The 27,949-nt window shown below is 52.7% G+C and overlaps 1 protein-coding gene and 1 long non-coding RNA gene across 2 annotated transcripts in view; one reads left to right on the top strand and one right to left on the bottom strand.

Moving 5' to 3' along the window:
- The window catches only part of NXN (nucleoredoxin), a 155,642-nt gene extending 129,601 nt beyond the window's left edge, over positions 1 to 26,041 (top strand). Inside the window, exons 6-8 of the mRNA XM_045889567.3 lie at positions 18,270 to 18,449; positions 20,154 to 20,278; positions 23,287 to 26,041. Coding sequence (XP_045745523.1) covers positions 18,270 to 18,449; positions 20,154 to 20,278; positions 23,287 to 23,469 — 488 coding nt within the window. The 3' untranslated portion in view covers positions 23,470 to 26,041. The remainder of the gene's footprint in view (positions 1 to 18,269; positions 18,450 to 20,153; positions 20,279 to 23,286) is intronic.
- Positions 263 to 21,734, bottom strand: LOC135363008 (uncharacterized). The gene is made up of 4 exons (XR_010408676.1): positions 21,549 to 21,734; positions 6,954 to 7,006; positions 4,814 to 4,933; positions 263 to 388 (listed from the first exon to the last, which is right to left on the bottom strand). It is a non-coding gene; the product is annotated as an uncharacterized LOC135363008 (long non-coding RNA).
- Positions 26,042 to 27,949: the final 1,908 nt, after the last annotated feature.

Below are 27,949 nucleotides of genomic sequence, written 5' to 3'. Positions count from 1 at the left end.
TGATTTGCCCCCCTTCATTTTTCCCTTCCTACTATCTTTTTTTTTTTAAACATATATTATTTGTTTCAGAGGTACAGGTCTGTGATTCATGAGTCTTACACAATTCACAGCGCTCACCGTAGTACATAACCTCCCCAATGTCCATCACCCAAGCACCCCATCCCTCCCACCCCCCCACCACTCCAGCAACCCTCAGTTTGTTTCTTGAGATTAAGAATTCCTCATATCAGGGGCACCTGGGTGGCTCAGTCGTTAAGCGTCTGCCTTCGGCTCAGGTCATGGTCCCAGGGTCCTGGGATCGAGCCCCGCATCGGGCTCCCTGCTCCGTGGGAGGCCTGCTTCTCCCTCTCCCACTCCCCCTGCTTGTGTTTCCTCTCTCGCTGTGTCTCTGTCAAATAAATAAATAAAATCTTAAGAAAAAAAAAAGCAAATATTTAAAAAAAATAAATAAAAGAATTCCTCATATCAGTGAGATCATATGATATTTGTCTTTCTCTGATTGACTTATTTCGCCTAGCATGATACCCTCTAGTTCTGTTCACATCATTGCAAATGGCAAGATTTCTTTTTTTTTTCATGGCTGCATAATATTCCATTGTATATATATACCACCTCTTCTTTATCCGTTCATCTGTTGATGGACATCTTGGCTCTTTCCATAGTTTGGCTATTGTGGACATTGCTGCTATAAACATCGGGGTGCACGTACCCTTTTGGATCCCTACTTTTGTATCTTTGGGGTAAATACCCAGTAGTGCAATCGCTGGGTCATACGGTAGCTCTATTTTCAACTTTTTGAGGAACCTCCATACTGTTTTCCAGAGTGACTGCGCCAGCTTGCATTCCCTGCAGCAGGGTAGGAGGGTTCCCCTATCTCCGCATCCTCGCCAACATCTGTCGAAAAACTGTGTTTTTATTCTCTATTATGTGAATACCTTCTTCCCAGCTTTCACCCAGCCAGGTTTTCTCTTGGTAAAGCACTTAACTGACCTATTAAGAATTAAATGCATTCTTATATGTCAATTATGTCTCAATTTTTAAAAAAGGATTAAACTCATTTCCTTTGTAGCAGTAGTACCAGATCCTGGTTAGCCCTAGGCAGACACAGCTAATATTTGAGTTCTCAGTGCTTCTTATATTATAGGGAGTAGGAAGAAAAAAAAAAAAGACAAATCAAAATTTTGCCCAAATTCCACAGCTTAGGGGGGACTCATCAGGTTCTTTAAGCTTTTTCTTCATCATTTAAAGCACATGGCTTTGTTTGGAACTAAGGTTTCAAAAAAATGAACAGTTAATTTTAAATCAGTGCTTCTCCATTTCAAATGCACGTAAGAGTCCTCTAGGGATCTTGTGAAAATGCAGATTCAGATTCCCGGGGTCTGGCTAGGAGTGGGGCTGAGATCCTCCCTCTCTAGCAAGCCCCCAAGTGACGCTGGTGGCCCAGGGACCACTCTTTGGGTATTAATAAGCTAGGTCTGTTAACCCTTCAAGAATTTTGGAGGCTCACACCTCCTATTAAGGAAACCGATGAAATCAGTTCCCTTCCCCAACAAAAGCTGAGTGATAGATAAGAATTGTTTACTGGTCCAGAAGGAAGGGTACCGGGTTGAATAACTTAAAGAAGATGTCACAGGCTTATTTCCTTCTAGCACTCTGTTTTTACAGAGCCTTAAAACATGCGTGCCTTGACGTAGGAGCAGCATCTGTTGAGATGAGTATCAGGAGTGACCTTTGGCCAGTGGTACTGAACAGAGGGTTAAATTGCCCCTTTGTGAGGATAAGTTAAACTTAAGGTTTCTGAATTCATTTATTCCTTCATTCAACAAGTATTTACTGAGAGCTGACTAGAGGATGTCTGTTCTTCCAGGCAGGGGAGATATAGTCTTGAGTAAAAACAGACTCAATCCCTACCCTCAGGGAGCTTACAGTCCTAGAAGGGAGGCTCACACCCCATCAGTCCATTGTACAAAGAAGTGTAAGTTGCAATTGTGAGTGCTCTGAAGGAAGGTGTCCCCAGTGCTAGGAGGGCCTGTAACAGGGAATCCGGATTGGTTGGGAAGATAAGAATGTTAGGCTCAAACTGAGATCTGGAAACCATAGGAGTTGCTTTAGTAAAATGGAGAGGAAAGAATGTTATCGGCAGAAGAAACAAAGGCCCTGCCAGTGTAGGGCTGCTGGGAATGAGGGCTGGGATGTGACAGAAGAGACCTGGCTTTGGCCCTAGCAAGGGTCCTCTGCTATCAAAGAGTATGACAGGGAAAGGACAGGGCTCGAGGGTTTTAAATGTTTTCCTTGGTCCTCTTTGTTCATTTAAAAAACACACCTTCTTCCTCCTAGGATTCTAATCTTCACCCCAGAAGTAACTCTGTGTGTCACTTAAAGGAGATGTGACAGTCTTGTTTTTTTCCTCAGATTTTATTTATTTATCTGTCAGAGAGAGAGCGAGTGAGCACAAGCAGGGGGAGTGGCAGGCAGTGGGAGAAGCAGGCTCCCGCTGAGCAGGGAGCCCAGTGTGGGATTCGATCCCAGGACCCTGGGATCATGACCTGAGCCGAAGGTAAAAGCTTAACTGACTGAGCCACCAAGGTGTCCCGTGACAATCTATTGTAACTGCATAGTGGAAAAGGGGTGTAGCCAGCCAGTGTGAATGTCCCTCAGCCTCAGTCCCTGGGTTGTGACTAGAAGTTCTTGGAGGGGCTCGAGGTGAGACCCACTGGTAGGCTGGCTAGTTCCAGATCTTGCCTTAGCATTACCTAGATTTTGCTGCCCGTCAGTGTCCATGTTTACACACAGCTGTGCCCTGCTTCTTCTGAGGACCATAGATTTCTCATCTTGGTCCTTGCAGCAATACAGAGACATTCCTGAGTTTTCTCTATTCCCTATTCACCATACACACCAGTAGTTGTCTTTGATGTGTGTCTTCCTCTGACGCTCCTAACAAAGGCCCTTCAATCATGTTCTGGCTTCTGCACCCCTCTACCAGCTTCTGTACATGTCTGTGCGCATGCGCATATTCACACACAAATATGCACAAAATGTGACTCTGAGACATGCTTGGGCCTTGGAGCATACCCTCACAGATGACTGGGGAGGCATCTTAGAGGTACGATCCAAGAAGAATGTCAACTGTCCTACCTCTACCAAGCCTGGGACATTGTTGCCTGTTTCTTATTCCACCCTCATTGATACCACCTCTCTAGTCTAGGCTACCAACAACTCAGTCCTGTCCTTACCTCCCGCTGAGTGATCTTGAACTAGTTACTTATCCTCTCTTTTCTCCGTAAAATGGAGAGGCTTCAGTGTTGGGCCTTAATAAATATCTGATTAACTTGGGGGGAAAAGGGAGGAAATTTCATTTTACAATAAAAAAGATAACTTTTGGATGTCAAAAAGCTTAAACAAAGGCAACCAACAATATTAATAATATGTACGGCAAATAATATCTTTCATAGAAAAAGAGATCTCCTTAGGGAGAAAAAAAAAAGAGGGGCGCCTGGGTGGCTCAGTTGTTAAGCATCTGCCTTCAGCTCAGGTCATGATCCCAGGGTCCTGGGATCAAGCCCCACATCTGGGCTCTCTGCTCGGCGGGAAGCCTGCTTTTCCCTTCCCCCCCCCCCCCCCGCTTGTGTTCCCTCTCTCGCTGTGTGTCTCTCTCTCTGACAAAATAAATAAAATCTTTAAAAAAGAGAGAGAGAATTGGATACCTGGGTGGCTCAGTTGGTTAAGTATCTACCTTTGGCTCAGGTTGTGATCCCAGAGTCCTGGGATCGAGCCCTGCATCAGGCTCCCTGCTCAGCAGGGAGTCTGCTTCTCCCTCTCCCTTTGCCACTCCCCCTGCTTGTGCTCTCTCTCTCGGTCAAATGAATAAATAAAATCTTTAAAAAAAGAGAGAGATAATTTAGGGGCGCCTGGGTGGCTCAGTCGTTAAGCGTCTGCCTTCAGTTCAGGTCATGATCCCAGGGTCCTGGGTAGAGCCCCACATCGGGCTCCCTGCTCGGCGGAAAACCTGCTTCTCCCTCTCCCACTCCCCCTGCTTGTGTTCCCTCTCTCGCTGTGTCTCTCTCTGTTGAATAAAAAATAAAATCTTTAGGGCGCCTGGGTGGCTCAGTTGGTTAAGCGAATGCCTTCGGCTCAGGTCATGATCCTGGAGTCCCAGGATCGAGTCCCGCATAGGGCTCCCTGCTCGGCAGGGAGTCTGCTTCTCCCTCTGACCCTCCTCCCTCTCATGCTCTCTGTCTCTCATTCTCTCTGTCTCAAATAAATAAAAAAATAAAAATCTTAAAAAAAAAAATCTTTAAAAAAAAAAGAGATAATTTAGTAAAAAGTATGTATAGGATATGAGGTAGGCAATTCATCCAGTGCATTGATATGATGTGAAAAATATTCAGCATAATTTACTTCCATGATTTACAGATAAAAACACTGAATTTGTATCTATTTTATTTGCAAAGAATGCCCACCACCCCCACCATCCCCCTTAAAAGATAATCCGCAGTGTAGGGAAGAGAGCAGACTACTAGTAAAAATGTAAATCAGGACAACCTTTCAGTAGAGCAATTGGCAATATACATCAAAGGCCTTTAAAAATCTACAGAACCCACTTATAGGAATTTATGCTCAGGAAATTATCCTATAGTGCCCAGGAGAAGCTGAACTTCTCTTAAGCAAGTGGTAGAGTTTTATTTTTAGTTTTTTTCTTTCATCTTTTGTATATGTTGACTTTCGTTATGGACCACATTTTTTTTTCCCCTTTAGCCCCTAGAAAACCCAGAGCTGAATTTGTAACCACCTTTAGGAACTTTGCAAGACTCACCTTTTCTGTTGCATGCCCTTGGACTTAGCTTCATTTACTCTTCTCTGTTTTCCCTTCAGGAGGATATTTTCATCTGTTTTTATTGGATTATATCACACACTTTTTAAGCAGCCTCCAATCCTTTTTGGAAGAAAGGTAGAGTAGATTTAAATGCATAGGAATCTATTTCTTGAGCTCCCGCTAACCACCAAGCCCATGCACTGAGCTCTGTGGGAAATAAGAAACCAGAAGAGTAGCCCAGTGCAGCCCTTGAGTGGACAGGAGGAGATTTACATTGGCAGATATTTCGAGAACAGAGTATGACGATGTCTTGAGGATCTAGAAAGCGTTGGTCCAGTAGGTGCCGTTTTGTATGAGGGCTTAGAAGACTACCACTTGTCCCAGAGGGCGGAGCAAGTGCTGGGCCTCACGTGGCCACCCTGCCCCACCACAGGGCCACTCCAGGCAGAGGCACATTCTTTCTGAGCCCGTGCCATCAATGAGCAGAATCTTTCCTCCCCGAGGTAGAGCCCTTTCCTGGATGGCACGATACCAGCGTGATGCAGGTATGGCACAGAAGAGCAGTCTCAGAAGGAGGGATCACAAGCTCTGTAAGATTCAGCACAAGTTGTGGATACACTACTAGGGCTGGAGGGTGTCCTGTAAACTGTTGGGCAGGGCACAGAAAAATTAATGGATCATTTTCTGCCTGCCTTCAGCCCGCAGAGAAGGGAACTCTCAGATTCCCCAGCTGCCAGCCTATAAAACATTCTGGACGGAGTCACCGCGGTGGTTAGGTGTGGCCCAGGTAGCCGGAAAGTGGCTGACCACCCCTGAGGAGGAGGAGAATGGGGAGTGCTCGGAGACACGCTGATTTGGCACCATCCCTTAAGGCCCTGGCGGTGTGGGGATGAGAAGGACGCATGTGGTCGCGACTGCAACGGGCCCTCAGTTGAGGATCAGCAAGCCGCCCTGGAGGGGCCCTGTGTGCAGGCAAGCAGCAACCAGCCAGGCGCAGTGAAAGAATGTGCGGTTTGGGCGAACCCAGCTCCCGCCAGCGAGCATTCTCTGCCTCAGGCCAGCCCCGCTGCGGCTGGTTTGCTGGCTCCGTGGCACACAGGCCCTGCCATCTGCGCTAGTCTCTCATCGGGGCGGGCCTGTCTGCTCTCCTAGCCCCCAGCTCCTGCTGCCTGGCTCTCAGGTTTATAGTCTCCCTGGCACAGTGTTTGTGCTGACCGCTTCCTTGATCGCTGACCTCTTGAGCTAAACCTTAGGACTCATTCCTGCAGGCAGCCTTGCAGGCATTGCATGCTGACCTTGACCTGCCTGCCTCTGGCCCCATCAAGCCAGAGATGCACTAAGCACAGTGAAGTGAGAGTGTAGAGAGCAGCACGGGATCCTTCTCAAGGCAGCACCCAATGAAGGGCCATGCAGTGGAATAATCTGAGTTCTGATGAGACTCTGGCTTGGAGCTATTGAACCAGGAAGGCTTCCTAGAAGAGGTGGCTCTGGAGCAGAGCCTTACCGAGGGGATGGGATTTAGATAGGGAGGGTCTAGGGCAAAGGTCAGAATAGGACGCCTGTGGTGTAGTGTAGGGCAGAATGGGCAGTAAGGTCAATGATGCCACCTCTTAGGGGCGCCTGGGTGGCTCAGTCGTTAAGCTTCTGCCTTCGGCTCAGGTCATGATCCCGGGGTCCTCAGATCGAGCCCCGCATCAGGCTCCCTGCTCTGCGGGAAGCCTGCTTCTCCCTCTCCCACTCCCCCTGCTTGTGTTCCCTCCCTCGCTGTGTCTCTCTCTGTCAAATAAATAAATCTTAAAAAAAAAAAAAAAATGATGCCACCTCTTAGCGAGTCTCTAGCACCATGCCCCATGTCTCCTCGAACTTGACCCTTTGCACTTTGCAGCCTTTTGAAATTTTTGATTAAAGTTGTGACCAGTGCCATAGTGACACTTAATCTAGACTGGAAGAGAAATCCCAGAGGCAGATTGTCCACTGAAACTTCTGATGGACACAGTGAGCACCCACTGTGACCAGGCCTCACGCCGGGGTTTGTGACGGGCCTACCTGTGGGGAGAGGGACACGTGGCCCACATGGCTTCTGCAGCCTGGGGCCCATCTCCCCGCCTCTGCCTCCCTCCAGCCTCACAGGGTCACTTACGATCTTCTGCTCATGGCATCCTGCGGGTTCCATGTGCATTAGGGTCCTGGTTTCTGTTGGAAGTACATGTTGTTGGTAAGCTCCCATGCAGCAGTCTATGTTGATCTTACCAGCCAGCTGCAAGTACAAGTTCTTACAAGCACAGACACTCCTCAGAGACGCAGGTTCGCGTCTACACCCCTGTAGTAAAGTGATACCTCAATAAAGCCAGTCAGATTACTTTGGGGGTTTTTCGGTGCATATAAAAGTTATGTTTACACTATAGTGTGATTCTTTTTTTTATTGTTTATTATGTGCCAAATGTGGTTCCATTTTCATATGTCTTAATTAATCCTCACCATGTGATCAACACCATGTGATAAAATCGTTGCTCTATCCTGTAGTCTAGTAAGTGTGCAACAGCATTATGTCTAAAAAACAACGTACATGCTTTAATTAAAAAATAGTTTATTGCCAGAAAATACTAACCTGTCATGCGAGCTTTCAGCAAGTTACTGATCACTGATAACAGATTACTGTGACAAATATAATGCTGATGAGAAAGCTTAAAATACCGCAAGAATTACTGAAATGTTGACAGAGAGGCGTGAAGTGGGCAAACACTGTTAGAAAAATGGCACCGATAGACGTGCTTGAGCAGGATGGCCACTAACCTTCACTTTGTAAAAAACGCATTATCTCTGAAGCGCAGTAAAGCGAAGTGCAATAAAGGTGTGCGATAAAACATCCCGCGACCTCCGACTACCCAAACAGCAGGCAGAGAAGATGCACAGCCTGTTGCAGGGGCTGGAGCAGAGCAATGAGGGTGTGGGGCAGGGGCCGGCCGGGGCTCACCCAGGGACCACAGGCTGAGCTCCATGGCAGTCCCCCTCCTCCCTGCTGGTGTCTCCCATGGTACAGTCTCTCCTCAATTCCCCATTTCCCTCCTCTCTGCCAGGGAACATCTCTGCGACACCGTCGAGTTCATAACTCCGAATGTCTGGGTGTCTCCCCCATCCCTTTTCTTTTTTCTTTCTTTTTTTTTTTTAAGATTTTATTTATTTATTTGACAGAGAGATAGAGAGCACAAGTAGGCAGAGTGGGAGGGAGAGGGAGAAGCAGTCTCTCCGATGAGCAGGGAGCCCGATGTGGGGCTCGATCCCAGGACCCCGGGATCATGACCCGAGCTGAAGGCAGACGCTTAACTGACTGAGCCACCCAGGCGCCCCTCCCCCATCCCCTTTCTTCTTTCTTGTTAGAAGAAATATCATCCAGCCTTTCTGAGATCCTGCCTTTGTTCTTCTAGAGTCTTGCTCTTGCCTCTTCCATTTTTTCTTCCCATTTTTGCCTCCTCGTCTCTCTGTCTGAGTTCCTTGTCCTCCGTGGAATGCTCAGGTCTCTCTTCGCCATAAAAGCTACTGTCTCAGTCTGCTCGGGCCGCCATAATGGACACCGTGGCTTTTAAATAGTTGAAACTGATTTCTCACAGAGAAATGAGGATGGGACGTCCAAAATCAGGGTGCTGACTGATTCAATTCCTAGTGAGGGCTCGCTTTCTGGCTCGGAGATGGCCACCTGCTTGCTGTGTCCTCACATGGTGGAGAGAGCGGTCTGGTGTCTCTTCCTCTTGTTATAAGGACACTAGCCCTATCTATTATGACCTCCTTAACCTTTATCACCTCCTCACAGGTCCATCCCCAAATACACTGGGGGTTAGGACTTCAAATATGAATTTGGGGGTACCACATTCCATCCCTAACAGCTACCATTCCTCTCTCTTTTTCCCAAACATCAGCTGGCACCTCCTGTTCATGTTTAACTTAGCAAAATGTGGTGATGTGCATATAAGATGCCAGATGCTTATCCATTCGTGAACTAAAAAAGCAAAGGCTCCTGACCTCATGGAGCTTACATTCTTGCAGAGACAGGCAGTAAATACAATTTTAAAAAATGAAGTGCATGGTGTATTGAGTTATGAGTGTTGTGGGTAAAAAATAGAGCAAGGTAAAGGCATTGGGAGGACAAGGTGTGGATCACAGTTTTAAATAGGGTGGCCAGGGCCGGCTCCACGGAGAAGATGATGAAAGATTGCACCTGGTGGTTCTCTGGGAGAGAAGAGTGTTCCAGGCAGAGCGAACAGCCAGCGTGAAGGCTCTGGGGCGGAAGTATGCCTGACATGTGTATGGAACGGTGTACCTGGAGCAGAATGAGCAATGGGGAATTTGGGGGGGTTAAGACTAGAGAGGGTCTTTGTTAATAAAATTTCAGCTTGCCCACCGAGTGAAATGGGCCAGCACTGGGGGGTTTGGGCAGAGGAATCCCGTAAGCTAATGGCAGGGTCCCACTGGTTGCTATGCTGAGAAGCGGGGAGAGGCATTGGGATGTGGTTGTAGTCATCCAGGGGCAAGATGGCGGTGCTCGGGGAGGGAGAGTGGCAGTGGGGGTGGCAAGACATGGCTGGTTCTTGACAGAATTTGGGGTCGAGTCTTAGAGTTTGACAGATCTGATGGGGGATGTAGAGTAAAGGAAGAGTCAGAGACAGCTCCACGGCTTCCTGCCCAAGCAGCTGGAAGGAGGCAGTCCCCATTAGCGGAGCTGGGAGAGCTGCGTGCGCTGGATGGGGGGCATGTGGGCAGCAGCCATACGGAATTCAGTTGAACAGTAGCTTAATTGTGACCATGTTGCGTCTGAGATGCCCATTAGACACTCAAGTGGTGGTATGGATTCAGTGGTCTGGAACTGGGAGGGAGATGGGCCTTGAGATATAAATCTGGCATTCTCCAGTCGCCCCGTAGACCAAGTCTAAAACTGGATGAGGTCTCACGGGAATGAATAGGGATATTGGCAATCAGTGACCTCCCTAGTCTCCTCTTGCTTCATTTGCTTTTGTTTTTGGACACTTGGGGCTACCCCTAAAATCCTTTTCCCTTCCCCCTCTCCTTCCACATCACCCCGTCTGCTGGCTATTTCCTGCCCTGCTGTTTCTTGGATTTCTCCTTCCACATCTCCTTCACGGAGGCTTGTCCCAGGCTCTTCTCCCTGTTTTCTGAGGATTCCATTACAGCTAGAACACCTCCATTCCTCTGCACCGTGTAGTCCTCCTTCATCCCGGTGTGCTGGATGCACCAACATGGCAGAGCAGCTCCCAGTGAACCTTCCAGAAGATCGACTCCGATAGTGGGATTCATCCCCTGCCTAGAAGCCCTCATGGCTGTGGCCTGGCTTCCAAGGCTCTCTGCAGTCTGGTCTCAAACACCTTTGCAGCCCCATTTCTTACTGCTCCCCTGTCCACACCCTCCCCTCCCCAGCCCTGCCATCTCTCCTGGCCTGCGTGCCCAGGGCCTTCCCTCCTGGAGCAAACCGTCCTCTTGCAGACTCCCATGCTTGTGCAGTCTCTTGCCATGTATCCCGTTCCCATGTGTAGTTCCAAAGGCTGACTCTTTTCTCGTGGATTGGCTGCTCCTTTAAGACAAGGAGTGGGGACGTGTAGGTGCCAAGCCAGGAGTTCTTTTCCTTCCTTTCCTCGTTCCTTTCTTTCCTTTCTTGTTCATTCAGGCTTTGCTTCAGGCACCGTATCTTGGGCATCTACCGTGGCTTTGAGCCATGTGCCCCAGCTGGGATGGAAGCGGCCCAGGGAAGCAGGGGGCATAGTGGGGTGCCCGGGCCCGGCACCCGAGCGGCAGGAAGTCTCTTCCTGGCTCACTGAGGTTGCATGGGTCCAGCATCCGGGCTCCTCGCCCTCCACCTAGGACGGTCTTCGCCTTTGGAGCCCTTTGTAGTTCACGTCCCTGGTGTGGTAGCATTTCTGAATGCTTCTCTCGAGTCTTGGAAGCGGGTCGCTCCTTGCCGGGCTGTACCGTCCCTTGGTTGGATTTTGCTTTTGTTTGCATCTGAGGATATGTAAAGTCCAGCTCTGATACCTTTGACCTTGATGGAACTGTCTATTCTTCTACACTCATCATAGCATCATGGAACTCTGAAAATTATTTTTGATTGAATTCAGAGTATTTCTGAGTTTTGTGTGACTCTGTGGTTACAACTTCCAAAGTCATTCAGCAGATGTGTTTATATGTATGTCTGGATATTCTGGGCTCTTTTTTATTCACAGCACTTTTTTTTTTTTTTTTAAGATTTTATTTGTAAGTAATCTCCACCTAATGTGGGACTCAAACTTACAACCCTGAGATCAAGAGTTGCACACAGAGCACCTGGGTGGCTCAGTTAGTTAACTCTTGATTTTGGCTCAGGTAGTGAGATTGAGCCCTGCATTGGGCTCTGTGCTCGGCGCAGAGTCTGCTTGGGAGTCTCTCCCTCTCCCTCTGTCGCTCCCCCTGCTCGTTCACTCTCTCGCTCCCTCTAATAAATAAAATTTTTAAAAATCTATATTAAAATAAAAAGAGTTGCACCCTCCACCAGCCGACCCAGCCAGGTGCCCCTACTCACAACACTTCTGACACCAAATGTGTGTGAGGGTTTCTCCCCCCGACACTCACCTCCTGGGTTCTCTGACACCACCTGGGTGTCCTACAAGTCAACTGAATTCTGACACCATCTACATGGAGTGAGTGTTGGATCCCACAGATCTAGCACTCAGTCCCACCAGAACCCCCACACTTTAGACATTAATCATAAGTCCAGGCCTCCCATGCTTCTGACCAACTGGCCATAAATCAGGGGTTCCCATGACCCCCTCCTTGGGTTCAGTACTTTGCTGGAATGGCCCACAGAACTCAGAAAAGCAGTTTATTTACTATTATCAGTTTATCGTAAAGGCTACAAGCCAGAAAGAGCCAGATGGAGCTGATGCCGAGGTGTGTGGGAAGGGGCACAGAGTCCCCATGTCCTCTGGGCACACCACCCTCCCAGCATCTCCACGTGTTCACCACCCTGAGGCTCTCTGCCCCCACCAGTTAGGGATCTTTCTGGAGATTCCATTACAAAGATAGAATTGATTAAATCACTGGCCATAGTGATTAGTTCAACCTCCAGTCCTTCTCTCCCTTCTCCAGAGGGCAGAGGTCAGGGGGGCCAGCTGGAAGTTCCAACCTTCTAATCAGGCCTTTCTGGCCACCAGCCCCCACCTTCTGAAGCTATTTAGGGGCCCCCAGCCACCGGTCATCTCACTAACATACAAAGACACTTATCACTCCCAGATTCCAAGGGTCTTAGAAGCTCTTGTGTCAGGATCTGAGATCAAATGTTGAAAGATCAAATATTATAACAGGAGGTACCTCTCACCCCTTCCTCTCAGGAAATTACAAGGGTTTTGGGAGCTTGAAGCCAGGAACTAGGGATGAAGACCAGTTGTGTATTTCTTATTATATTACAATATCCCCGTGTATACACGCTCCACACGTATGCAGGGTCAGTAGAGGGTTCTTGCTGTTTTGAGGATCCAGTCTTCAGCATATCCTGCCGGACTGTGTCTGGGAGAGCTCACGCTCCCTGGTTGGCTCTCTGTGTGCCCCGGGCTCCGCGATTCCTCCTGAAGGCTTCTGATGAAGGTGCTTTCACAGCCACACCAGGTACCTTCCCCTGCCCACACCCGAGCTGAGCCACCTCCACCTGGCCCATGCCTTACAGCGAGCAAGTAACCTGACCTCATGGTTACTTTGTGTACTGAGGCACCTGAGGATAGAGCTTCCCTGTGTTATCCCGACAAACTCTGATGAAAATGGGTAATGCGGAAAGGACCCGGGATCCTCCTGAGCATCCTGGAAGCTGGACCCAGAGCATCGCCGGATTCCGAGCACCACCCAGCATCCTGAAGGACGCCTTGCATAAGATGCCTTGTTTTGAGGTGCCCATCCAGCAGCTTCACCGGGCCACCTGGGCTCACCGAGGCCCTGGCCTTTCTTTGTCCCACGGGAGCGGCCCTTTTACTCTGAGCCCCCGGCCTCCCTACTCCCATAGCTTTATGCAGACTGGGGAGTTTGCAGCCCTATAAGCTGTTTAAAAATGCCTTTCTAAGAAAAGGGTTTAGACACACTTGGCAAAAGGCAAATCCCATTAGCAATTGTCTAATCCTGGCTATCACAGAACACCGTATTCTTTGCAGGGAGGCTTAGCACCCCTTCTCTCCTGGGTTGGGGACCCTAGCGTTTTGTTCATCCCCTCCCCTCTGCTGACCCCGACCTTTGGGGAGGGCAGACAGCCTAAGGGCTGTGTAGGGGACAGAGTGGACAGAGGGACAGATGCACAGACCCCACCTCCACGAGAAGAGCCCTGGAGCAGGATGGTGCTTCCAGCCTGGCTGCCCGGGGGGCGGCAGCATGAGGGCCCTGGGCTGCAGGATCTCCTTCTCTGGCTTCTCTGTCACCCTCTTTCCCTGCTCCTTATTTTTCTCCTTCTCCTCTTCCCTTTCCCTCCTTCCTCTTCCGATTCCGGCCATCCTCCTCTGTCTTTCCCAAACTTGACTCTCTTTCCCGCCCCCGTCAGAAAATGAATTTGAGGCAGAACCTATTGATTTTCTACAGAAACAAAGCATCTGGAGATCGTGTTTTTCCATCTGTGGAGGGTGAGGGGCCAGTGACGGTGTGTTTCCTAGACTGATCTCAGTGTTTGAAGGGCTGGCCCCGTGGGCCTAGGGAGGGCAGGCTGGGCACTGTCTCAGTGTCCCATTCGGGGTGTCTCGTTTAATTGAGAGAACATAAAAAAGAAAAAATAAGAAAGGACAAAGAATAAGAACAAGCACCCTTGTGGCCACCACCTAGAAGTGACCGTTTCGCTTCAGGTCTTTAAAATCTAAACAGATGGGAGCGTGAGCACAGACAAAGGTGAGCTTCCCATCCGTAGCGCTTTGCTCCTTGCCCCGGGGGAGATGCTACCATCCGTTTCATGTGTATCTTCATAATTGGTTTTCTTATTTTTGCTGCATATGTATGAATCCATGAATAATATATAGTCGTGCCAGGTGTGTTTTTTAGAAGCATACTTAAGTGCTGACATGCTGTAATATCATTCTATAACTTGCTTTTCTCACTAAACATTGTACGTTCAAGATTTCTCCTTGTTGATACTGATCTCTGGTTCATTTCTCTTCAGCGCCGAAAAGGGTTTCACTGCACGACTGGACCACAGTTTACGTAGCTATTACCCTGTCGATGGACACTCGGTTGTGTCTGGTTTCTCTGTATCACAAGAACGGTGCCATAAATGTCTTTGTACCTCCCGACGCAGACACATGTCCAAGCAGCTTACGGGCTTGTGGGCCAAGTTCAAGTAGGCCAGAGCCATCCCTGCACCTTGCCTTGCAATTCTCCCGAGTTTTGCCACCCAGACCAGCTGCCCTCTCCCTCCCTGAGCTCTCCAGGCAAGGGCTGGTTTGGGGGAGCCAGCAGGGAGTGCAAAGGGAAAGTGGCAAGCGGTGTGGCCAAGGCGTGGCTGTGTATGCGTCCCCGCCCGACTGCCCTCCACTTGGTTAAGCTAGTACACATTTATCGTAACACTGCTTAAGAAAAGTCTCTCTCACCCACATTCCTGCCTTACTCCACAGTTGTTTTTCCTGTTTTGAGTCCCTTTTGGTCTCTGTCCACATGCATACATACTTACCCAGAGCTGTAATTGTACACACAGCGCTGGATGTTCTCTACTTCCTACCTAACGATATATTACAAACCGTTTCCACCTTGCTCCAGTCCCCACACTGGGATCACGCATGTTGCCCTGCCGTGCACCCTCCCCTGCTCTTCCTGCTGAGGGGCTGCTTTTCCTCCATTTCTCTTCCAGCTCCCAGCAGTCTTTGCGTAACGACTGCCAGCCCCCTCAGATCCTGTGGCCATCTAGAAGCAGAGAAAGAAAGCCCTCGGGGTGACAGCCCTGCCCAGCTACTGTCCGGTGGCCCAGAGTGCTGTATGACGGCGCTTCCCGGCCGCAGGCCCCACCACTGCCACCTCCTTCGAAACCTCCTCCCCGGCAGCAGAAAAGCGCCCCCACTACCTGTAGGACAGGCTTAGGACACATGGCTTTGAGACTGTTTTAAAGATTCACAGATAGGCTCCTCCCAGGAGGAAACCATTGGGAGCAGGCTTTTCGGCCTTGCCCTTTCTTCTGCAGGTTTCAAGGGAGACTGTGAAGGGGACTCTTAGGCACTGCTTGTGGTCCAGCCCAGCTCCCCAGGACAGGGGGCTTGAGGCAGAAGCTACCTCGAGGAGCAGGGGCATGTTATGTTCTTCCCCCGAGCATTAAGCTTGGGATGGTGCGAGTGAAAGAACGCCAACCCCACGCGTGGTAGACGTCACACAGTTCCCGGAATGCTCGCCGCGGCATTGACATTGTCTCTGCATTCTGTTTCCTTAGCTAACTTCCTCCAGCCAGCACGGAGGTTGCTGTTTCTCTCACTAGACCAAGGCACCAGTCTTCTATACCTCTGCCTTCCCATGAGCCAAATAACCCAGGGATGACCAAAACTAATAATAATGAACCTCTTTAAAAGAAGAGCTAGTGTTGATGGAGTACTCACTGAACACCAGATACTCTGCTTTCAGCATTTTGTACTTGTACAAACACCCAGTAAGAGAAGGAGACTGTCTCCACCCCCCTGTGACAGCTGTGGAAATGAGGTTCCAAGAAGTTAAGTTGGGGAGGCCTGGGTCTTCCTTAGAATTCTCCCTGTACTTTGCGTCAGCCATCCCGGCCATCGCAGCTGGGAGCCGACAAGCTCAGGCAGAGATGAGATGCTCCCTTTGCATTCCCTTCAGAGAAGCCCCTCGCCGGTGTGGAAGTTATTTTGTACAAAGGCATCGATTAGAAATGTTCCATTCCCTTTCAGTTTCCCATTAGAGGCTTTGCCCTATTTTCTCCTTAGAAGGCTCTGCTTTGGGGAACCTGCTTCAAGGGAGGGGAGCGGGAATGCTTGCTGCAGGGAGGAGAGGGAAGAGGGGTGGCAGCCCCAGCCTCCCTCCGCGTGGCCTTGAGGAGGAAGAGGAGGAAGTGCAGAAAGCTGTGAATGCGGGTGGCCTTCCCTCGCCTACTTGCCCCACTGCGAGAGCCCCCATCCGCACTGGCCGGGTTGAAAAACAACAGGCAGACCAGGGCTCCTGTCTCCACGTGGCCACTTGCAGCCCGATGACCTTAGGTGGGTGACTTGGCCATCCGAGGCCGTCTGTTATGGGGAGTAAGGAAGTAGCGTGGCCATGCCAGCACCAGGCAGATGTGCGGAGACACGGCGCTCCTGTTCTTCCTGCGGCTCATCCCTGGACAAAAGCACACACACTTAGGGCTCTAGGGCCAGGCCAAGCCAAGACTGGGTGCTGGCAAGGGGGCCTGGCCCAGGGCATGTGCCCGAGAGGGGCTTCTCCAAGCTGTTGCCTGACTGGGCTTATTGTACCCACTTGCTTTCTGTTCCTGCACCACAGGCACACACACCTTGTTCTCTTGGGCTCTTCGATGTGGGCTTTGGCACTCAGAGCACGGATACGGGTGGGGACTTTGCTTTTGTGCAGCTGCGGGGAAGGGCTGGGGAGAGCCAAGGCCCAGGGGTGCTGTTCCTTGGTGGAATCAGCTGAGGCCCCCTCAGCAGCCAGCTGGGTGCTCCATGTCCCTGTGCTGCCGGTCCCCACCAGCAAGGACTTCAGAGAGGCTGCAGCCATGGTAAGCGAGAAGCCCCCTCAGAAAGGAGTCCCTTGGAGAAACTGAGGCGCCACATCAGAAACCAAGTGGGTTTCTTTGCCTGCAGGTTTTGCTTTTCTTCCCTTCTCTGTCCTCGGCCTGCTCTTCCTCCACAGACCAACTCAGCATCCCTCGTCTGGGCTACAAACAGGCCAACTGCTCTGTCTAATCGTAGCTGTGGGCAGGCCCCGCTTTAACCCCGCGCTTGGACTTGCCCAGTGTCGGAAGAACAGCAGCTCTGATGAAAGGACTTCGCCAAAGCAAATTTGAGATGGGGCATGGCGACGGGAGGCACTGGCCCACAGCCGGCTGGCCTGTCGCGGCGCCCGGCTGCATACTCGGGGATGGGGAGCGCAGACTCTGGAGGCTGGCATGCAGCTCTAAGGATGAGGCTGGAAACGCCCCAAGTCTCTTGTGCTCTGTGTGACACACAATTCAGGAGGCCTGGCCGGCCCTGAGAATGTCCTAAAAGCCCCCAGGAGCCCCGGCTGCACGTGTCTGTACATGATGCAGTGGGAATGACAGTTCTCCGGAGCCCGTTTCTCTCTGGACCTGTTCTCTGACATGCCAAGCCACTTCCTTCTAATAGGTGTGAACATAATGGACTTGTTTAAGTCCTTCTGAAGACAGGCCCACCACTGCATGCCTGCTGCGCCAGCAGCCGCGCCAGGTTACAAAACGCTAGAGCCATTTTCCTGGTGCCTCGACACCTGTCCCCTCCCCCGCCCCCCCCACAGAGAAGTGAAATGTCAGTGGAGCAAATTATCACTGAATACTTTGGAATCTATAAATATTAAATTGCTGTGGCTTTCACTGGCCCATATAAAATTAAAGCTCTGGTCAGCTCCAGAGGAGAGGTGGCTGGTTGGGGGCGGGGCAGAGGGGGTTGGGGGAGGGGAGCTGCTCCAGCGGAGAGACAAGTGTCTCCAAAAGGGCAGAGCCGTGGCTAAGGGTTGTGGTTGGTAGGGGGGACCCTGGCTGGGGGAGAGACAGCGGGCAATGGGGTACAAAGAGCAAGGAGGTAGAAATCCCAAATGCCACTGTAACCCAGGATGGAGTTTTCTCTGGTTTTTCACTTGGAGCTTTATGGTTGGGGATGTGTGTGGGTTGCCCAGAGTTCTGTGTCGCATTTCTTACTCCAGCCCCGGACTCTAAAGTCAGCGTGCTCCGTCCAGGGACTGTCCCCCTCAGAGCGGGTACTAGAACCTCCCCAGGCTGCAGGGCTGGAGATGGGGGTGGGGTCGCAGGCTCACCGGCAGCCAGCTGTCCCGTTGTGTGCAGCCCCTGCCCCAGGCTCCTCCCCTCTTCTGGCCCCTTTGCTCCCATTGGCGGGGTGGCCTGCCTGTGTGCGGACGCCCACTGCCCGGGTTGATCTGTGCTGGCTTGGGAGGGTGTTTTCACACCACATCGGTTAGGTTTTAGGTCCCCTGCAGGTGGCAGGGGTGTCTTCTGCTTCTTTGAGATCTCATGAGGATTTACTAAGTGCGTCTATGTGCCAAGACCCTGTGCTAAGTTCTTTAAATGCACCACCTCGTTGATCTTTACAAAGTGGGAGAAGGAGGGAACTGTCGTGCATTCACATTGCCGGACGCTGAGGCCTGGAGAGGGGAAGTGAGTTGCCGACTTCCCTGCAGAAGTGGCAAGGGAATCCTGTGGCTGTTCAGTGGCTGAGCCTGGAATCCGGCCCAGCACCTCCCGACTCTCAAGCGAGCTCTCTCTCCCTTGCAGGCATCCCCACCCTCATCGTGCTGGACCCCCACGGGGAGGTGATCACGCGGCAGGGGCGTGTGGAGGTGCTGAACGATGAGGACTGCAGGGAGTTCCCGTGGCACCCCAAGCCCGTGCTGGAGCTCTCCGACTCCAACGCCGTGCAGCTCAACGAGGGCCCCTGCCTCGTCCTGTTTGTAGGTAGGAAGCCCGGCAGGAGCCCCAGGGTGGGCTGGACGTCACGGACCTCATGTGTGTAGGGGGGGATGTCCGTCCCTGCAGCTTCTTTCTGTCACCAACAATGCCAAGCCTGGGCCTTTGTCTCTCCCAGCAGCCTTGCTTTTGACCCCAATGATTTATTCATGGCTCTGCCCCTGCGGGAGGGGTTCTGGGAGCTGCCGCTGTGCTTGCCTTCCTGGACTGCCAGCTGGGAAGAATAGGTCAGGCGGGAGTCCGGCCCCCACGACCAGACCCATTGTTGGAAGGAGGCGGGCAGCGAGCACAGCAGCTGCAGGGGCCAGGCCCCCTTGAGCAAAGGCCCCCCGCTCCCAGCCTCAGGGCAGCATCTCTGTGGCCGGTGCCCCTCTCAGTCGGCCCGCTCTCTGCTCAGTGGGTGACTGCTCTGCGGGGCAGGAAGACACCAGAACGTCCACTCCAGGCTCCCTGCAGCCCTGTGGGATGACCCCTGTTCCTTTTGCAAACGGAGCGACTACTGGCCAAGGGCCACCTCACCTTCTGCCTTGGGACGTGTTACTCAGCTCCAGCTCAAAATAGTTTGGGGTTCTAGGACCATGGCTGAGATGCCACCATACCCACTTAGACTGATGGGGTTGGTGAGGGAGGTGCTCTGGAAATCGGGTGTGGGGGCCTCCACGAGGGGCGCCAATATGCAGACTCATGGGAATTCTTACACAAACTGACTTGCATGCTGGTCCCTGTGCTCAGAGAACAGAGGTCTCCTGGGGAAAGATGGCCTTGGGGAGTCCTTGTCCTCAGGGCTTTGCTGCTGGCCGCTGGCTCACACACCCACATCCCGGGGCCTCTGGGAAACAGTCCTGAACTGGGGGACAATTGCATCTCACTGGCCCTCTGTAGATGTTGGTAGAGAGGTCCCAGAGAGGCAAAGCGAGTTCCCAGCATTGCAGAACGGGTTAGACGTGGATCAGGAATACGTCCTGCCGCGTCTGCACGCTGCGGGCCCCTGGGGCAGTGAGGCATTGCTGGGTGAAAATCCTGCTGCCTGCCTCCCCTTCCCCGCTTTGACGCCTGGGCAGTTGCTCTTGTTCTGGGTTACAGGGTCCTGCAGGAGTGATGCCCAGGGCCCCGGGGTGTGACTGCCCCCATGCTGCTCTTTCACTGGAGGCAAGAAATGACTAAAGGGGGCTCTGGAGCACCCATCAAGCAGTCCATCCCCTCCCAGGCAAGTCCGGCCAGCTGTGAAGTTGGCTTTCCAGGGGTCCCGGTGTCACCCCACTGCCACAAAGCTGCTGACGGGACTGCAGTCCTAACCCCCCGCCACCACCCCTTCTGCCATTTTCAGTAGGAAATCAGATGCGAGGTCATTCTGTGGCTCTGTGATTGAGAGAAAAACTACAAGGGCCTCAGGTCCTGGCTTCGAGGAAGCTCAGCTTCTAAGGCCAGTTTGTGCAGAATTCGGTGGAAAGAATCGTGGCACCTGGGGTATTAATGACACTCGGGGAGGAGCCCAGTGTGGTGGTGTGCACGCGCCGCGGACACAACCCTCCCGTACCCCGGAGGCGGGGCCTGTGTCCCAGGGGAAATCTGGTTTCCATTCAGGGGCTGCCCAGATGGGCGTTTCAGGCCCAGGACCCAGCTCCCTCAGGGGGCGCCACTCCATCTGCTCCACAAACCAGTGCCTCTTGTGTCTCTCTCTCCCCATTACAGATTCTGAGGATGATGGGGAGTCTGAGGCAGCCAAGCAGCTGATCCAGCCAATAGCCGAGAAGATCATTGCCAAGTACAAAGCCAAAGAGGAGGAGGCGCCACTTCTGTTCTTTGTGGCGGGGGAGGTGAGTGCCACTGGGACCTGGCCCGCTGGCTGCTCAGTGGGCCAACTTTTGGGACAGGAGTGATGCGGCTCTAGGGGATGTTTGAAGGAGCCCCGGGATCTGGGGTGGAGAACCCACAGACACGTGTGGCATGAAAAGGTGTGTCATTCCGCACGGAAAACCATTTCGGGTCACTGCTGTACATTCCTGCCTTGTTTGCCACTCAGAGCCGCAGGGTGCCCTCCCGGGAAGGGGCTGCCTCTTGCACCTCTACCCGCCCCCCCCCAGGCTGCTAGGAAGAGTGGCAGCCACAGAGATGGTCATCAGCACTCCCTCCCTCCTGGCTGGGTGCAGACCAGGCCCTGGACGCTTTACAAAACGTCTGCTTGGCTAGTCCCTCGGCCCTGGCCTGCAAAGTGGGCTCTTCCCATGGCAGGCATCCACAGCTCAGACCTGCATGTCCCCAGCCGGCCCCGGAGAGAGTGCTGAGGTTGGACACTGCCGCTGTTCCAATCTCTTTTCACCCCAGGCCTGTCCCTTGAAGGCCTCCAGCTGGGATGGACATGTGCAGAGGAATTCCCACAGGGTGAGAAGGCCGGGTGCTCAGCTGGGGCCGCCTCCCACAGGTGCAGGAGCCTCTGTCCTGCTGACGCGGGGATCCCTGCAAGATGGCTGTCGCCACTCTGGCTCAGTCCCCACCCCCAGGAAGCCCGTCCATGCATGCTCCGCCACCCCTCCACCCCCGGGCGCCGGCCAGAAGCTGGTTATTGACAGACACACTTTTGGAAGCCCCCTGCCCTGTTTCCACCCATCAGCATCCCCAGTTGGTCAGAGCCCTGCACTCACTTCATGCTGTGCTATTTGGTTCCCCCGAGAGGCAGCGCGGCCAGACACCCTGAATGACCACCCATTCATCACCTCTTCAATAGCCACCCCTGCTAAGCCCTGCCAGGCCCCTTGGGCCCCTCGCAGGCAGCTGAAGTCACCCTTCTCTGCTGTGGGGTGGAGGGAACAAAGCAGGTTCACAGGGCCCTGCCTTGGGGCTATACAAGCCCGCTCCACACAAAGCACAAATGGAAGCCGCTCTGAATATATTAAACTCTAACCCCTTTCAAATGGCTGTGAGAGAAAAGATGGGTATGGAACAGAAGGGGCCCAGCCAGGGGCAGGGGTGGGGCTGGGGAGTTCCAGTAAGTGCATTAGGAACGTGGCTGAAAAGGCACATTTGCAGGTCTTCTATGCACCAGGCAGCAAGCGGAGCGAGCCCGGCACCCTCCCATTTGCTCCTCACCTCTCGGACTGGGAATGGCGTCATTCTGTTTCACAGATGAGGAGAGCGAGGCTTGGAGAGAGCCAGACAGCTCCCAGGTCCGGTCCCAGCTCTGGTCGGTCGGCCGGGCTGTGAGTCCTTGCTGGCTCACCTGCTGGCTAGCACCTGCCCCATGCGAGCCGTTCTTGAATCCATTTCACAGGGGACAAGGCCAGGGCCCACAGAAGTGACTTATCAAAGCCACACGTTAAGTAGGGGGTGCAGAAGACTGAACGTGAGGTCAGTGGGACTCCACAAGTAGTGTTTTCACTCCTCTGTCCACATGGTCTGGCAGGTGGCCAGGCCCCAGGGGCAGGATGCCTACACCAGGACAGAGGAGGGTCTGACAGAGTCATCCACTGTCCAGCTCCTCGCCTGGCTGTCCTGTCCTTCCTGTGCACTTCACCTGGGCTCCTGACCTCGGCAGCTCTCTTGGTCCAATTCTCTGGCCTCATGCTCAGAAGCCAGGTGGCATGGAAGGGGATGGGCACGGGGTGCTGGGTCATCGAGCACTGGCGGGGCACCTCTGAGCCAGGACTCTGGCCCTCTCCCACTCCTCGCAGGGCTAAGGGTGTTTGTCGTGAGCCCTCCTGCTCAGACAGGCAGAAGTCATCCCATCTGAAGCCTTAGTAGACATTAAAATTCATCTCCCTGTGGTTTGCTCCGAGGGAGAGGGGAGGGGCGCCCAGCACTGTGCTCAGCTTGGCTCAGGCCTCCTAATGGGAATTCGATGTACAGTCGTCGTCGTCCAGGTGCCTCCCCTCTGCTTTATCATGAAGATCGTTTATTAACCCACACGGAGGGCCTGGGTGGGGTCAACAGTGCCAGAGATGCTGAATCACCCATCATTGCTGGAAGTGCATGCCATTTCTAATCATCTGCCTAAAGATCTGCCCTTTGAGAAAGGAATGTGTTTTTTTTTGTCTGAGAAACCAGTGAGTGGTAGATTTCGTGCCTCCTGCTCACCAGCATTTAAGGCCAGGAATGCCCCAAGCCCTTCCTGTGCAGAGGCACTTGGGTCTTCATCCAGTTCAGAAGGCTGCGTGTGTTTTATAGTGACCTAGCCTCGGGGTGGGTGTATGGAGTCCGTTTCCTGCTCTCTACCAAATGGGGGGCGGTAGCCTGAGAGGTAATCTCAGATCGTTGCTCCCTTACAAACTCTTGCACTAGTCTTTGGATTTCTGGGTTTGCTTTTATCCTTAATAAGGGAAATTCACCTGGACAGTCCGTGGGAATGTATGATCAGTACAGGCCCCTGTGGAAGTCTTCTGAACTGACTGTGCAGCTCCTGCCCCCCTGAACCTCGGGGGGGGGGGGCAGGGGGGGGACAGTGAGCCGTTTCTGTTCACATCATTCCAGAGCTGGAAGTCCAGACTGGCCTCAGACATCCACAGTGGGTCTGCAAATAATTGAGAGGTAACGGCAAAAGGAAGTCATTAAAGGACAACACATTGTTAGCCAGCAGAGGACACGCTGAAGTTGCTTTTGTGCTAATGAAGAAAGAGGACTTGTCTGGTGGTCTGGGGAGAGGCAGAGAGAATTCTCCAAGGCAGGGTCGAGTCCACTGCTCCCTGTTCTGAGAGCCCGTCTTTCCCGGAGGGCCACCCACTCTTCGGGGCACTGGAGTGGCGGCTTTCCATGCCGTCGGAGGGCGGGGGGGGATCTCTCTACCCTCTTTCTGGAAGACTTACTCGTGTTCTCTCCCTCTGGTGACTTCCAGGATGACATGACTGACTCCCTGCGCGATTACACCAACCTGCCGGAGGCTGCCCCTTTGCTCACCATTCTGGACATGTCAGCCCGGGCCAAGTACGTGATGGACGTGGAGGAGATCACCCCCGCCATTGTGGAGGCCTTTGTGAATGACTTCCTAGCAGAAAAGCTCAAACCAGAGCCCATCTAGGGGGCTCCAGCCTCAGGAGACGTTATTTAAAACTTGGTCTTCTCCTCTTCCTCCTCCCCTTCCTTCCCTCCACCCTTGGACTTTTCCAGCGTGTCCCGAATCACACAACCCAAGTGTCCAACCTCTCTGTGGTGCCTTGTTTTCTGCATTAACTCCTCAGCCAGCACCCTAAGGTGCACAGCCTCTCCGCAGCACAAGAACCCGCCGTGTCTGGAGACCCTGCTCGGGACCAGCGCGCACCCCGTCACGGGCTCTCGGTGAAGTACGTACCTGCTGGTCCTGCGCCTAGCGAGCATGAAGGGACAGGGCCCAGGCCAGCGCAGTGACACAGTGACGCACGTCCGTACGTGCGGGTGGAGCAGGGAAAGGGCCTCGGGCTCGCGAAGCCTCCGCTCGGAGCTGCTAACGGGAACGGCCTTGGTCCTAAGTGAGTCCGTCTCTCTCGGTGTGAGGGAAAAACACCGGCTTGGCAGCCCGTTCTCGGGCCAGGGGATCGCAAGATCGCGAAGGAAGCTCGTGCTCCTTCTTGGGGAGAAAAGGACTAGCTCTGGTAACGATTCGTGTAGTAACTGCTTCCTCCGAGCTCCTACCACGTGGTAAGAAAGAGCTTCTCGTGTTTTCCTTACGTCTTTCTTCCTGGATCTTACCTTCTCCAAGTTTCTGCCTTCTCGTACGAACAGCCTCTACTGTCTTGGAATTTTATTCATAAATTCTTCCCCCTTGGACAGCTTCCCGAGAGGCACCCAGCCCTGTGTCCTTAGAGGAGAGCGCAGACCTCTGACTCGGCCCAGCTCTGGGCCTGGGGCCACTGCGGCTCTGCCCGGGTGCCTGTGTCCGCCTTTGGTTACCCGTCATCCCTCTTTTCTTTTCAAAGCAGAACTAAAAAGAGACAAGAAATTACCAGAAGCCTAGCTTTTCCCTAAGAACCTGCACAAGGAGCTGTGTCATAGGGTGGCAGTGGGAGCAGAGGACTTGTCCACTAAAAGTAGGCCTTGGATCCACTCGGCTAGGATCCACAGTAGCTTGGCTCTCACAGAAGAAAAATAACAGTTGTGTCCTTGGCACTTGGGGTGGAGGGCTTTGCCTAGGGGTTCACAGGGTTTGAGCCTCTCTCGACCAGGCGTTAGGGTCTTTCATACGGTCACAGGCCTTACCCTTGGCTCCACTTGTCAGCCAAGACCACCGATTTGGAAAACCCGGCCCCCTCCCCAGCTGTTGACGCCACTGCTGCTTGCTGAATTGGATTGTTGACGAGTAGTTCAGAGGCACAAAGTTAGTTGGTAATTAGACAGTTACTTGGTGGCGCAAGCCTGAAATGCAACCACCTAGTAAGAAATAAAGCAGGCAACTCTGGACATCATCAACGACTTGGCCTTTCCTGTGCTTAATAACAGAGATCTTTTTGCTTGTAGTGCTGGGCTCTGGGGAGGGGGTTGGGGGGGAGCATACAAGATCCTCTTGACTTTCTTTGGATACCTTAGTAGCTGTGTTCCAGAATTATCGAGAACTGGTCACCTGAAGCCGAGGAGTTCCTTGGGCGTAGAGCACCAGAGGCAGATCCCTGCCGGAGCTCTGGCTGCCGTCTCTCCTGGTTCCACTTGTGCTGTCGGAGGGTGGATTCTCTGGTCACAGGCCTCCTTGTGGACCCTGGCGCTCATTCCCTCCCCACAGGGGAACAAGTGCTCTGAAGCCCAAGGAGGCCAGTTGCAGAAACGAGGAATCCCACGCAGGTCTCCCTGTGAAGAACAGGCAATAGCTGGAGACCCTCAGCCCTAGCTCTAGCCTGGGCTAGGGGCTTCTCTGGAAACCCCGCCTGTGTCTCCTCTGGGTGTGCGGTGGATGCGGGGACAAGGTGAGCTCCACCTCACTTGGAAGATGGGCTTCTTTGGATTTCTGCCTGTGTCCCGTATCATGATAGCCTTGGAGAAAAAGTGGTCTCTCTCAGCAACTACTTCTCTTCTGGTGCAGAAGGAACAGAGTCCAGTGAGGGGTCCCTGTAAGTCCCTGCGGCAGAAAAATTAGGTCATCTGTGATTGTCCTCTGGCCTTACGGCGCTGACTGAACTACTTGCCACTAAGGGCAACGGGCTCCCTACCACCAGAATTCCCCTCTGAGAGTGAGTGTGTAGCTTAGGATCAGTGGGAAGGTTTACTACAAAAAAGCTTTAGGTTTATATGGCGGCTTTGAGGGGAAACGCTGGGGGAGGACCACTTCACCAGTGCCAGCAAAACCCTGTCTCAGTGGTGCCAGAGATCCTAAAGGTTCTTGATGCAGACGGAGTGGGTGGCTTCCTAATTCCCACTAAGCAGCTCCAAAATACCTTAATTCTTGTCACTAATTGGAAGCAGGTTAAAACTCTGGCTGTGATCTCTTCAAGGGCTTCCGTCAGCAACGAGGGAAACCCGCGCCCCAGCAGGTTGAGGCAGGAAGGTGGGCTGTAAAAATGCCACCCTGGGGTTCCAGATCTTGTGCTCGCCACAATGACCTCCAGATCCGATTCTACCCATTTTCACAACAGAGATGAGATTTTTTTTTACCTGTCCCCAACAATAAAGATCTGGTTAAGAAAAAAGGGTATGTGTCTGGAATTGGTATGTACAGTGGGCAGCGCTGAATGCCAAGGTGCAACCAAAGCTTCCTTTCCAGGAGTGAGGTGGCTGCCTGCCTCCCCCCACCCACCCATCATCTCGAAGTGTGTCCCCAAATTCGGTGGCTCTCACTTCTCCAAGCGCAGGGAGCCAGTACTGTTTTGGCATCAGCCAAGCTTCAAGTGGTAGTTCTCAGCCAGACTTTGTTTTTGCCTCTTGCCTAATTAAAGACACAAAAAAGCTGTTCTCTCCTCCTGCCGCCTTGTTCCAGGGTAGCAAAGGGAGTTCTGTAGTGATCTAGAGACAGAACCATGGTCCAAGATCAGATCAGCGGGACCCAATCAGGTATCAGCTTAGGGAGAATACCGTGTGTGTGTGAGTGTGTGAGTGCGCGTGCGCGTGCGCATGTACACTTGGATTGTAGCTCTGGGAGAGATCTGAGCGGGCACCTGGCCCAGCCCCCTCCAGGCACACAGGTGCAGGCACATCCTAATCGTAAGTCATTTCCCCGGGCCGGGCTGGGGAGGCCCATGCTTGCCCCAAAGGACTGGAACGTGGCCTCATGTGGACCGTGGGGGAGCTTCCGCACTGGCCCTCTGTGGCTCCTTTGGGTGGTGCTATGTGAACAGAGGACTGACCCGGAGGCCCAGAGCTCGGGGTCTTTCGAGTTCCCTGGAGCAGCTGTGTAGAAGTAAGCACTTCACCTGCATCCCTCTTTGCTGACCCCACGACTTACATCCAGGCCGGCCGCCCAAGGGAAAATTCTTTGTTGACAAATGGCTATTGCCTGTTAGCGTCATTTTTGATTATTCAGTGTTAGTAAATGGTGCACGGGAAATATTTTCTGGGAATCAGGAGGCGCTTTGTAGGCAAATTTTATATTGTGTCTACTTATGGCTGGGATTTCTCCTAGTGGGGGAAATACGACATTAGGATGTCCTAGGCATGCCTCAAACATGAAAGCATGAAAAAAATCTGCTTTGTTTAAGGCATGTGTCCCAGCCCCTTGGGGGTTTGGAATCCTTCCCAAGCCAGGAAGTGTGTTATTGGCAGTTGGGTAGGGCTTGTTCTGAAGGACTGTTGGATTTCTATTAAGTAATGTACCACCAACTCATGGAAGCCTGTCCCCAAGCCTGTCGGCCAGTGTGCAGCCCAAAGGAGGCAGGCAGCCCCAAGTCTGGATTCCTGGGTGCTCGTGCCTCACACAAGCCGGTCAGCCACAGGGGCTAGAACTAGGATATGGTAGGAGGCCTGATCTTGGGACCCAGGGCTCAAAACGAAATCTCCTTTGGACATCACAGGATGTGGAAGGAAGTCCCCAACCAATCAGGAACCACTCTGCTGGTCTGCAGTCAGCATGCACCCCCCGCCCCAACACACACATCACAGAGGTGAGGGAAACTGGGAGGCCAGAGCCTGCTGCGGCCCTGTCCACCCTGCCCCGCAACCCTCGTTCCTTTCTTGCGTTCTGAAGTAGCAACAGCTCTGAGGAGGGCCCTCCAAATAGGCGGCTTCGGCTGAAGACGGTAGCTTCCCTACAATACAAACGTAGGAAGAGAACCGATGCCATCTGTAACGCACTCAGACTCGGTCACGCTTGGCCTCTGAGTGTTGGCCTTGGCCGCGGCTTCCCGAGTCCAGCCAGCGTGGCCCGGCTTGTGGGCTCCATCTCAGCCGCACCGATGTAACGTGGCAACCTAGTTCAGACTTTCAGTCGCCCACAGCAGAGCCCATGAAGAGCTCGTCCATTCATTTGGCTTCTAGCTTTGTGCGTTCACTGATGAAGACAGAACGTAAGTTCTTGGGAGTTTAAAGATGTATACGTGTTTCCTAAAATCGTTTAAGTGAGCCAGCCACATCTGCTCCCGGTGAGGGGTGGGCTGAGGGGCTGG

Source organism: Mirounga angustirostris, unplaced genomic scaffold (genome assembly GCF_029215605.1).
Source record: "Mirounga angustirostris isolate CCGP_5_RB_7025 unplaced genomic scaffold, mMirAng1.0.hap1 SCAF_17, whole genome shotgun sequence".
In the NCBI taxonomy this organism is placed as follows: domain Eukaryota; kingdom Metazoa; phylum Chordata; class Mammalia; order Carnivora; family Phocidae; genus Mirounga; species Mirounga angustirostris.
Note: the sequence above shows the minus strand (reverse complement) of the source record. Positions and strands in the feature narration are given on the sequence as shown.